We start from the raw sequence: 13,138 nt of genomic DNA, 5'->3' as shown, positions 1-13,138 counted from the left end.
GGAATGCAAACCTCATTTTAAGTTTAGACTTTTTCTCCCTTTGACCCAGTCCAGTCAAATCCTGCAGGATCAGAGGTGCCATGGCATCCTGAAGTCCCAGGAGACTAGGGGAGTCAAAGCTGGCTCTTCCAGTCTGCATGGCAACCCCTCCCCACCTCTATTTGATAAAACGCAGTGACAGCTCATGGGTTTATTAAAGACACAAATACGTGTACTGGGGGTCAAGAGCTATTCATCCAGCCATTATGTCAAGACAATGTCAAGAGAACGTACTAGCAGTACACAGGTTGCCATAGAGAATCTGCAACAACAAATCCAATTTATGTTGGACTGCACAATATTCCTGAAAATATTGAATTGTCGTTCACCAGTAAGAGAACGTTGTGATGTAATCTTCAGATTGCAGCAAAAAGGAAAAAGTTTATACATCTGTTAGAGAGTTGCACATGTTTTATGGCATTTAAGATAACCCCATAGTTGTTTCCTGCTAGAACTTCTTCCTTTGTACTGAAAATACTAATTTTTCATATTTTGCATCTGTGGTTCTCTGTATTGCAATGATGCATAAAAAATGCACACAATTATTTCAGTGTACGTGATCTCACATACATTTTCATATATGAGAAACCACGGGAGGTGACAGAACTACATTTTGTTATACTTCACTGTCTTAATTTAAGCAACTGCATCCATCCACAAATGTCTAAATATGCAGCCTAGTTATCAGAGAAGCAGGTCTTCTGCAAGTCACTGGATGCTGTTGGTATATCGCAACTCTGAAAATCAGACCGCTTCTTACTCGTAATGAATTTACTACTGTGTGTAGACTTAACTGAAAAAGTAGTTTGAAAACTGAGAATCGTTACCTGTAATTAGAGAAAACCAAAGCAAGCCCCGACCAGTACATTTTCTGGTTATATTAGCAAAATCATCTCTATAGGGTGTGAAAGGAGAAAACAAAGCAAGTCTTTTATTGTAAAGCTCTACAGTTAAGCAGAACAAATGCTTATCTTGTACTACTCTCAAAAAAGAAAGATCATTTTTTGAGTAATAAATCTAAACCCAACAGCCACAAGAGAAAGTTAGCAGAAATAAGAGTTAAATATAAAACGCAGCTAAAAATTAAAAACCAAATACAGCTATACTGCTAACTGTATTTCAACACAGTATTTCAATACAGTAGCTTATTTTCCAGCCCAGCCTTTGTGTTTTGATTTCTAAATCACTATAGCAATTTAATAAGAAAAGCTAGTTTCCCTAATTGAAATTGTAGAGACAGAATACAGATGGCAGTATTTAGAAAGCTGGAGACTAGTGTCTGCACATAGAAATTTAATTAAAAAATGAGTTTATATCAATTGTTTTTATTAGGTATCAGCAGTTTAAAAATTTGAATTAAGAAATAAAGTTACAGAACGGAATTAGCTTGAGCTCATTCTTGGTTGTGAGTTTTTTTTCTTCAAGGTCATAATCATTTTTAAACAGGATGTCATCAGCAATAAATTCTAGACTGTCTAAAACACAGCCCCACCATTTCCTCATTCAATATTTCATAATTTATCAAAACATTAAGATTGTTCTAAACATTTGTAACATTTAATTAACTACTCTATTAGGTCCTTTATATATTTTAATTTTTCTTCCAATTTGTACACAATACAGATTTTCAAAAAGCACTTAAGGATTCTATATTGCAATTTTTTGTAACTTTCAAAACTAGGAATAAATAGATTGTTCCCATGACAAGATGAAATCCACTATTCAATGTACCACATGTCTTGTCTTCTCCATACCTCACATCTAAGCATACAATTTTCTAGCAGGAATATTGTTTTAAAACACTAATTCCCCATCACTTTAATGCACATCAATTTATAACTGCAAGAGCTTCTACTTCCTGATAAGCGCAGGTTTAACTTAATTCTCTATTTTGCTACAGTCCACTAAATACCACCTCAGCATATGCTTAATTTACATTTTCTTCTCCACAGCTCGTAAGACAGTCAGAAGACAAGTTATGACTGGTGAGTAAGGATGCAACTGCACTGAGGCTTCTATTAGGAAGTCCCATTTCCAATGTACGCGTTCATCCTTCTTTCTCTTTCCTGCCTCACAGCCAAAACAAGTAATAAAATAAAGCTTCCAACATCTAACATTAAGGTCACTAAGAAATACAAGACCGTAAAGGAGGAAAAAAAAGGCAGCATATGCAATGTAGCAAGTTGCTACAAGATTTCTGCTCTGTAAAGATGAAATAGCAGTAAGAAGAGGCTGAGCCAGAAAGCTGCACTAGGAAACAAAAATGCTGGAACAAGTAAAAACATCAACAGTCTTAAGGCAACCTTCATTCGAATCAGCAGTGTGATTACTTGTGTAGCTGAAGAGAAATCCTTCTTTAGTGTACTTAATTATGTCGATACAAAAGATGTTATGAACCATATCGATCCTAGAAAAGTAAAACAGACAGACATGAGTGTGTTTTCCATTGAAAGAAATCAGTTTTACTTACATTTGTAAAATAAATAGTAGTTTAATTCTTAAAGACTTAAAGAAAATTGACCGGCGCTTCCAAGAACTGGAGTTTATGGTTAAACTCCAGGATAATGAGCCTGATTTTCAAACACCCGAGAGCTCCCACTGACCTCATATAGGAAATGCAAACTAACTGGAGCATGAAGCATGCTTTACGCTATTGGACCAGGATGTCTTAATTTTGTACACAAACATGGATCAAAGGTATTACTGTCAAGTCAGTTAAAGAGCTAATTCAAGAGTTGGGCTAGATGATCGCTGTAGGTCCCTTCCAACTAAACTATTCTATTCTGAGTTATGAACTATTGTTACTTTAAAAATAAAGTGACAGCAAATAACTTCCATGATGGAATTTTTGTTTCAATTGTAAGAAAAGAAATAAACTGTATAAGGGAAAAGGCAAAAAAGATACTCTAAGGAAGGTGAGCTATCAGCTATAGTTATATTTTTAAAAAGATAAAGATCTACCGTCTACCATGAGAGGTCTACAAAGCTCAAAACCAAATTTGTTATTTTCTCCCTAAAGATGATTCAACGGCAGGATCCATGATACTAAATCCCTACAAAAAGACTTCAACTGATGGTTAATATATTGCAATATTTTTACTAACCTGTATAGATGTCATGACCCCATTAGCCAGTACAGAAAGTTTTCCAGCCACTGATTTCACTCCTTGTTTAAACTGAGCTATATCAGGAGCTGAAGGCAAGACATTGGTAATATTGTAGCTTCCTAAAAGGAGAACACACACACACAAGAAGAAAACAGAATTTCATATTAAAAGCAGCCTTTTTTTCCCCCTGAAGTACAATATACTACTAGGGGCACTAAATACCCATGTCTGATCGACACTGTAAAAAACACTAGGCATAGATCTCCAATTTCTTAAACGCACCTTCCTTTTAATTTTTTTCAGTTGTTCATAATTCCACCCAGAGTGTCATCTTCTACACTTTGTATTCCCAGCTGAGCAATTAGTGTTTGGATGATGTATGATTTATTCTGCACTTTCAATCTGCTGCAACGTTCTTTGTCTTCTATCCTAACCAGCTGTTATTACCTTGCAATTTAAAGATGAATGCACTTCAGTGGTGGCTGGAGGGATGAACCCTATTTGTGTACATGCGTAGGTATGCTTTGCATGCTGTATATACACACATTTTTTGCATTACTACATCTGAGGCTTGGAAAATTCTATAGAAATTATAGTAAAGGTAAGTAAGTTTTAAAACTCCAAAACAAAGCTGGCAATCCAGCCTTCCTTAAAGCCAATATAGTTCGGCCAGGAAGTGTTAGCTCTACTGCTATTATGAAAAGTGTAGGCCTAAAGATAACAGAAATCAAAGATGTTTCAAAACTAACGGCGCGGTAAGTATTAACACGCTAGCAATTACAATCACCCACCCATTTGCAAAAAGAATTACTGCCACGCCTCAATATTAAATACCTGATACTGTAAAAGGCGCAAATGGCAGTAAACCAGCATCACAGAACTATGCTCTTGGGAATAAACGGGGCTTCTGAGAGGAAGCATCCCCAAACAGACCGTTTTCAAAATGGAGACTGCAATCTGTAGCCTTAATTTAGACACGTAGCCAACTGATAGTCGTAACGGGCCCGGACACATCTGGTAACTTGTGAGCAGTTACTGAACCTCAGACAAACTCGTCCAGCCGCAGACTCCACAACCCGCGCAACTGTAACTCCTTTTGACAGCAGCTCCACACAGAACACTGCTACGCGCTGGCAACCCTTTCTTCTCCTTTTTTTCTTTTTGAACAGGGGTGCAGGAGGAGGAGGAGAGAGAGAACCTGCAGCTCCTCTCTTCACGGGAAATTAAAGGCACCTGCCTTGTTAGCAGGCCAAGACAGACATTACTGTAGATAATCTGATTTGCCTAAGCTAAGTGGCTGGTTCCTAGCGGCAGATGCATAGTCACATTCAGAGAGCTTCCCACCCCATTCTTTAAAGCCGGCTAGTAGCTGTTTCTACAACGCACGGGCACACTTGTTTATAGATTATTTTCAAAAATTCACTGTCACTGAGACGGTCCTATTTCTGAACTGTAATTTTGACTCCCTTACGATCTGTTCCATTTATCAAATGCTTCAGCATTTTTGTTATTAAAGTCAAAGTCACGGAAATAAAACTTGCAGATATAAATAACCTGAGAAAGGCTCTAACGGCTTCTCAGCCACATGAATTTTCTGTTTTTTCTGGTTATGTATGGTTGCAGGAAAAACTTCTTGTAAATGAGACAGGAAAGCAACTTCTTTTCTTGTGGTTTCCTTCAAAAGCAGCATCTACGAGTCAGCCATCTGACATGCCATCTTTCATAAGCAACAGGACTGATACAACGCAAAGTAGAAGCGTTTTCTTGCAGCCCCCTCTTTTTGGTAAATAGCTCCTACAGCATTCTGTACAAAAGCAAGCATCCCAAAACTGTTCCACCCTAAAATCTCAGCAGCGCTCATAAAAACAACTTTAGATTCAAAGGACATTTTATTCTGGCAAGGACCCCAGAATTACAGCAGCATTTTTGTTGCCAGCCTCCTGTCTCCTCGTAACCTTTATTTTAATGGAACTGATGATGGCCTTGGCAATAATTCAACACCAGACAAGCTATCAGTGCAGTAGAATTTCTCCAAGAAGGGCCATTGTCAAAAGACAGTCTTTGGGGTGGGGGGTGTAACAGAAAAACATGCAGGAAACGAAGACGCTGTTGACTGAATATAGTGTGAGTTTATAATATACAAACTAATAATTCCTGATGCTTTTTTTTCCTCACTATTATTTTAGAGCAGTTAACAACCCACAAAATTTAGCAGAAGTTTAGTCTTTTTAATATAACTTTCAATTTACTGTTGGGTTACATGCCAGTCACAGAGAGTAACTAACCTCAAGTTGCAGGCAGGTATTTTTTCATTCCAGTATTAGGAATCTCTGCATTCCCTCACAAGCCCCAAGAACCTTTCCAAGTGGTCAATGGTGAATAATCATGTGTGCACAATTCACATACTCATAGTAAACATTATATAATTGCCCTTAAGTACCCTTATTCAGAATACGGTGAGAATCTTATCACATATATATGTATATGTACATAGAAAGGCACATTCATCCACATATATACACACAGAGATACATATATCAGCCAATTTGCCCCATCTTTAACTTATATTTACCTTTTCCTAGTTCATTCTCTTATTCATTACTGTGTAAAAACCCCACAAATTACAGGAAAAATTAATTCCATATAAAATAATTTGTATGTAAGAAAAGTAAAAGGATGAAGAAAGTACTGTTCAACAATAGGTAGATAACAAAATATGTTATCACAATTCCATATATTATTGAAAACATTATTGTTTACAAATTCAGAAAGAAACACTATTTCTTTATGCTCCCATCACCTTTTTCAATCACAAGTATGACACCATGTTGAAAATATTCTTTCAAGTGGCTAAAGTAACTTACCATGATTTCTGCTTTATGTCTCCTCCCCTCCTTAATTGTTTGTTGGTTTTTTTTTTTTACATTCCAATTGACTAAAATCCAGCTTAAGTAACTGGTAACAGGAGTTATTTCTCTACTAGCCAGTGTATTCAAAACTTGCTTTCAGGGGATCAAAACTGAACAGTCACATGGCTTTTTTTTCTTCCAACTTTTCCAAAGTAAAATCAGATGCTGCATACTGTTTTCTTTTCCAGCCTATTCATGTAATTACTCACAGATTTTGAGTTCTTCAATAATTCTTTTTTTCCATTTCTTTACAAGTTACGAACTGAAACCCAACTGATCAGGTCAGTAAAATATTCCAGTATTTCTTACTTTTTCTATTGCACATTATTGCACTACCCAAAAAGGGTGTTGGAAAGAATGAGAGATTTTCAACAGCCTAAGGGGCTACTTTTCAGTCAGTCTAATCTAATACTTCTTCATTTCTAATTTGATGAACTATACTCTCCAGAGTAAGGTGTTCCAACAAATCTTTCAAACAGACAAACCGATGGCAAAATTCCCTTAATAATTTGGCAAGACCAGTGTTAGAAGCAGATACCCCAATGAATGGATATGCCATGCAACAGATTACATGGGACTTTCAAGTCCACTAACGTTTTATTAATGATTCCTCTTAGATTCAATATTATGATGACATCTATTTTCACATATATAAATATAGGTTACTTATGGTAGTTTATAAAACAATCTACCTGACAGTTAATTTAGGTGTTGTCTCGTTTGTTTTTATAATCAAATATTAGTTTTTCTTTGATAAAAATTATTTACGACACAGTCAGCCTATTATTTGCAACAAGTCACATTAAAAAAACAGTATAAAATATTGAACTTACTGAACTGAAAATACAGAACTTGAAATTTTTTTTTTGTTTTCAATAATGACTACACCTGTTATGCTTGTTTGACCTACTAGCAATACTAATGCATACGGCACTTTGCACACTTCCTACAGAATACAGCAACAGCTAGCTGATAGTGGAACTAGAAGCAGAGTACCAGAGCATTTCCTGCTGCATGCTAGTTTCTCACTCTGTTCAGTATGTACCTGCTGGTTGTTTTTTCTGATCTTCAAACAAGTCAGCTGAACTTATAGAGGAGCTTCCAGAAAGTCTTTCTAGTCGAGCCCTTGCTTCATACTAGAAAAGAATTGAGAAGAAAAAGTATCGTAACAGTATGCTGTCATCTTTTGAGGTCATGTCAGATAATTCGTGAGAGTACAGATACAGTTTTAGAACATACAAATCCAGCTGAAGTTGACCATTCTGAAAGCTGTTCCCATACCGTAGTTTTCACATGACTTACACGGTGCGAGTTTGTCATCATCTCAACTCATTTCTGAGTTGATCGAAGAGTGACATTTACCATTGCGACACCAAGAGGCCTACTCACTGTTAGCTACCCTAAAAAAGGGGAGCCTCTGCTGAAAAGGCAGAGGAGAATGAACTACACAACCATTAAACATAACAACTAAAAAATGTGAAATGCAGTGGTTGAGTAGGGTAAGGAAAAAGTACTGCAGTTAGCCTATGTTAACCTTTCTAATCACCTGATGCTTTAAATTCAACTTTTTCTGAGTTCCTTGGGAACGGTAATACATTGATTATTTTTTTTTTACATTACTGTTTACATTGTTAGTTCTTCATTAAAAATAGATTTAAATGATGCCTTGCCTCCAAAATGTAACACAATATCAATCTGGTTTTTATTCCTAGGCTGATTCAATTACATGTTATTTGTTGAACCATTTATCTGCTTACGTAGCCTTACAATAGTAATAAAGTTTCCATGTAACAAACACAGAGGGGACAGCTGTTTTAACAATGGTTTGTTAGCATCAGTTTGGGTATTTAGAACAAAAGAAGTAAGCCTTCACCCAGCATCAGGCTGATTCTTTCAAAAATGAAGACTGCTGAATCATAGTCTACCACTTCTATCAGAGAGGAATGATGTTGGAGGTAAGGCAACTCCTAAGGAAATACTAAACTATCAGTTATCACAGACTTGTATATTTCTATCAAACAAATATTCAAGTGGACATAATTCTATAACCTTACTAATTCTACCAATTTTAACTATTTATTGCCTTCTCTTTATACAAGAACACCATGTTTATAGTCAAAGAACATTTAACATTCAAAAATATTTATCACTGTTTTCTACTTACATCAGCATGATCTTGCCTTCCAAAATACATGTCTGATGAAATTGCTTTTACATTGCCAAATTTTTTTTGTGCCTCATCTGTGTTTAAAGATGGTTCATATTCAGGCTTACGACGAGATGTAGGCCTAAAAGAAAAATAAACTGCATTAGTGAGTGTAACTTTTATTTATATCATGGCAGAATGCAATAAATCAAACAAGAAGCACTACCATCTTTGTTTTGTGAAGCCTAGAATACAACTGTGATTTTTTTTTTTTTTAATAAAAATTAAATCAGTATGAACCCAGGATAAAGAAATTCAGATAACTAAGTTGATATAGCAGCAAATAAAATTCCAGTGACAGTTTTACAAGATGTTGAAAACATAGTATTTCAAATTCATCAATCCTGTATCTTTATTTTCAGAGTTCATTTAAAAAGCAAGCCAAAATTATGTCAACAAGGACAGAATATTTCTACAAAACCTCAAAAAAACGAAAACACAATGTCAGTGAAATTCAGATTTAAACTAATAGTACAAAAAGATTCAACATCCTTTGAACTGTCACTGCCTTCCACCTCAAACATACATACTCAACGCTTGCTTTTTATTTAAAAAAAAAAAAAAGAGAAAAATGTACTCGAAGAAGGAAGTGATAGCGTTAGGGACATGAACCCCTATTTTGTGTAATATGCATCACCGGTCCAGTCTTCAGGAAACAACAGAACATGTTTGTGTTTAAAAAAAAAAAGTTGTACTGAAGTGCACAAACTGCATTGTACAGGTAAATGAAAATACAGGTAATAAGAACAGAAGCAGAAAACACCAACCAAGCACACAAAACCCCACATTCTTATATTTTCCACTTGATTACAAAGATAAAAACACAGTTGTCAGAAAAGAAATATATTCATTTTTTATCATCACAACAATCAGACCTGTTGTTTGCAAGTATCTTTAGTACCTTCATCCTGAAAGCTCAGTACCCTACAGTTTCACTCATTTGGTAACTGGGTTCCGCTTGGTTCATTAGGCAATAAAACAAAGCAGGGAAAGCAAGTAGCTCTCAGGGCAACACAAATATTTGAGTTTCTCTCCACATCTTTTGTCTACTTCTTTTTTTGCTGAAATGCTTTGGAAATTACCTCCAGTACATATACTCTACAGCACTGCGCAAAACAGTGCTTAAAATGTAAAATAACTAAACAGGAAATTCAGCTTACAAAGGAAGTTCAGCCAGGAAGTCCCTTGACTGCTGATTAAAGTTATGGCCAAATTTTCCCTCTAGACTGAAAAAAATCCCACTACTATGACCCGGACTCAAATCATACTAACAAGCTTGGCCTTGCCGTACAAAAATCAGTTACGTTTTCTTTGTATACCTGTCTGAAAATCCTGTACTTTTTGAAGTTAACATTACATCAACATCTCTACTGTTATTTTCTTTCTTCCAAAAAGAATCTGTATTGTCATCCCATTTAGAGAAAGTGCTGCTCCTCGAATCTGAAGAATCATAGTACCTAAAATAAAAGAAGAAAAAAAAAGTCTTGAAAAAGTAGGAACTTTATATTGTTAAATAAATATTGTTTTAGTAAGTGTCACTAGCAAGTAGGTTTTCAGCACAATGGTAGTTGTCAGTGAATAATTTGGATTTTATAACATTGGTCAGAAGCTTTGAATCCAATGGATTGTTGGTTTTTTGCACACGAATTTAACCAAATGAAAAGTTCAGCCTTTCTTTAGGCTGGACATGGTCATGAATATGCAGTGGACTGCCTGAAAGATCTGATCCCATCAAATACAGCAGAGCAAAGTTCTCAGTACTTCAAAGTATTATTTCTTCTTTAGTGTCAGACAAAGCACTGGGAAGAACATTATCAAGATACCTGACTGGTTTAAGAGCTTCAGGAGCTAAGAAAACTTCAGGATCGACCCTGTGAGCAAGGCATCATGATGATCCTACAAGGTAAGGTAGCCTGCTCATAAAGGCCTGGTGCTCTTGACACTCTATACTAAGAAACCAGCTGTGAAAAAAGCCACCACAACTTTCAAGGCATTTTGAACACTCCAGAGATCCAAGAGCACCTAACCCATGGCATCCAATTGTGTTGTGGTTTCACACGGGACAAAGTTTTCTAACTAAGGGGCTGACAGTAGCTAATCTCACAGTTCCATACAAGTCAATCCATAAGCTACACAAGCAGAGAATCTGCTCCCATTTTCCGAGGCATCAAAAAACATAGTTCAGAGCAGTAAGGAAAGCCCTTGTTCTCTGGTTCTGTATATATATTTTAAATACAAGTATTAGTATTAAATACCTCTGACCTTTGTAACATGTTTTATTAAAACAATGCTAGATAACGTATTTCTTAAAAGTGAGTCTTAATTTAATAAGACAATCTTCTCCTGCATATCAAAACTGCAGGGAAAACACAAACAGAAAGAAAAAGGAAAAAAAAATGAAGCATGTTTGTCAATTCCAGTGATACCTTATCTTGACCTTTTCCCCTTTGATTATTTACACATATCTAAACTTATATGGAAAATACTTGGGAAAAAACCCCACCCTATTAAAATGCCAAAGATTAAAAATTTCCCTTTGTGGTTAAATAAACTTTCTTAAAGTTTGCATACGACCAGCTGGGGAGTAAGATGATCAAAATGACAGGAGTCTAGCAGAATGGAATCATTCAATAGAACAAGCACAGGACATTAAAGTCTGCACCTATATTTTGTGAAAAGCACCTTTAAAAAAAAACTTTCTCCATGTTTGTGTCATGGTCAGGACATTGTTTTTGCAGTTTATGAGAAATGTGACACCTTCAGCAGCAAAGTCTCCCATCTCTGCCCATGTACAGTAGCAGAGACAGATCTGGAATGAACTTCTACAAAAAGCTGGAGCCTCTCCCCTTCTCTCCTGACAGACAAGGGGAAGTGCATTTAGCGCTCTGAGCAAAGGAGACTCACTGCAATGCAATCTTCATCTTCACAGTATCAACCCACAGACTGGATGTTACACACAGTACATTCCTGAAGGTATTTTTTTCCTGCTAAATGAGGCTTTTTACCCCCTCCACCTTTTGCATACAGGTGGAAAACCCAAAGTAAGAGTCATAGACAAAAGTTGAAAAGAAAGGAAAATCACAGAATCTACTTTTTGGGGCACAGCACTATACCAATTCAATATTTCACGGTTCCCGTGAGCTTAGGTTGTTTTCAGTGCAGTATCACAGGTAATATAAATAAAAGGAACGCAGAAAGTAGGTGGTATTCCAAATGTCTTCATTCAGCTGCCTCTGTCCCTTACATCAGCTTAGAAATATGGCAAGGCACTACATGTTTTCCTACAAGCGGGGTCATTTTCTTTTGGTCTGACTTCTCAGCTTCTATGTCATATGTTCCTATGGTAGCAGAGTGTAGAAGCACAGTATACAATCTGCAAGGAAGCTACTACATAGCAAAGCTCTTATTCCTGCCCACCTAATGAAGAAGCCACAGCAATCTTTAAAAGTTCCATATGGATGTGTAATAACAAACAAGGCGGGGGGGGTGTGTCTATACACATATAGGAAGCTATCCAATCTCACAATGGCCATCAAGACCACGGGACGGGGCAGGGGCTACAAGAGCTGGTTTGAATAAAATTACTTATTTTCTCCATCCTTCCCTTTCAGATTTTTGTAACTTTGCAAAATACTTCTTCACTACTTGGGTGGGGCAGAGGGAGAAAGAAAAACTGCATTTAATAGAAAATAAAATTTTACATTGTTATGTTAATAAAGATTTTATTAATTGTAGCAAAAAGAAAAATTAAAATCCAAGGATTTTGAGAGGCTTCAATTATATATCTAAACCTTGAGACATTTAGCTTGGTTAATTTACAGATACTTACCAGCACTCTAATATCCAGCATGATTATTTTGCTTTTGGGCATATACTAAGATGATATTAAAATTACTTTACCTCTATTTCAAAGTCACAGCCTGGAATAAAGGATAATAACCACCTTAAAAACCTTACCAAGTCCAACAATCTGACTTTATGCTTTCTTTAAAGGGAATGAATTTATATACCACCTCCAATTAGATTCTACTATTGCTATAACTAGAACAAGAGCCAGGAACAGCTAGATTACAATTTATCTTCTAATTATTGAACCAAAACACATTAAAAAGCCTCTTCCATAATTCATCCTTTGCCTGCTAGTAGGCTTATGAATTATTTGGGAGTAGTAACAGTTCTTTTCAAGGAACAAATAGAGAAGCACTGAAATCATACGTTTTATTTTACAAGACTGCTGCCAGTTTACTTGGTACCACATTTGCATTTCTGCCACTAGTGATTACACTATGAAGTAATGACACAAAAGCATTTGTGTTTTTATTTGCCTGTCTACAAGTAATTAGGCACAAATTTTCATGTTTCTGTGACACCAATCCAATAAAGGCAGTTTCTAAAAGCAACACCGGTTTCATAGAATTGTTAAGGTTGGAAAAGACCTCTAAGATCATCGAGTCCAACCATCAACCCAACACCACCATGCCCACTAAACCATGTCCCTAAGCGCCTCATCTGCCCGTCTTTTAAATACCTCCAGGGATGGTGACTCAACCACTTCCCTGGGCAGCCGGTTCCAATGTTTAACCACTCTTTCAGTAAAGACATTTTTCCTCACGTCCAATCTAAACCTCCCCTGGCGCAACTTGAGGCCATTTCCTCTCGTCCTATAGCTAGTTACTTGGGAGAAGAGACCGACACCCACCTCGCTACAGCCTCCCTTCAGGTAGCTGCAGAGTGCGATAAGGTCTCCCCTCAGCCTTTTCTCCAGACTAAACAACCCCAGTTCCCTCAGCCGCTCCTCAGAAGACTTGTTCTCCAGACCCTTCACCAGCTTCGTTGCCCTCCTCTGGACACGCTCCAGCACCTCGACGTCCTTCTTG

At 36.6% G+C, this 13,138-nt stretch overlaps 1 protein-coding gene across 1 annotated transcript in view; it reads right to left on the bottom strand.

Annotated features, from left to right (window-relative positions):
* Window positions 1-960: 960 nt before the first annotated feature.
* Window positions 961-13,138, bottom strand: part of ARFGAP3 (ADP-ribosylation factor GTPase activating protein 3) — a 34,121-nt gene continuing 21,943 nt past the window's right edge. Inside the window, exons 11-15 of the mRNA XM_009332806.1 lie at window positions 9,581-9,718; window positions 8,220-8,343; window positions 7,101-7,191; window positions 3,144-3,265; window positions 961-2,446 (exon numbers count right to left, since the gene is read on the bottom strand). Coding sequence (XP_009331081.1) covers window positions 2,429-2,446; window positions 3,144-3,265; window positions 7,101-7,191; window positions 8,220-8,343; window positions 9,581-9,718 — 493 coding nt within the window. The 3' untranslated portion in view covers window positions 961-2,428. The remainder of the gene's footprint in view (window positions 2,447-3,143; window positions 3,266-7,100; window positions 7,192-8,219; window positions 8,344-9,580; window positions 9,719-13,138) is intronic.

The sequence above is a fragment of the Pygoscelis adeliae genome, unplaced genomic scaffold (genome assembly GCF_000699105.1).
Source record: "Pygoscelis adeliae isolate BGI_AS28 unplaced genomic scaffold, ASM69910v1 Scaffold38, whole genome shotgun sequence".
Lineage (NCBI taxonomy): Eukaryota > Metazoa > Chordata > Aves > Sphenisciformes > Spheniscidae > Pygoscelis > Pygoscelis adeliae.
The sequence above is the reverse complement of the archived record's forward strand: the minus strand, read 5'-3'. Positions and strand labels throughout refer to the sequence as shown.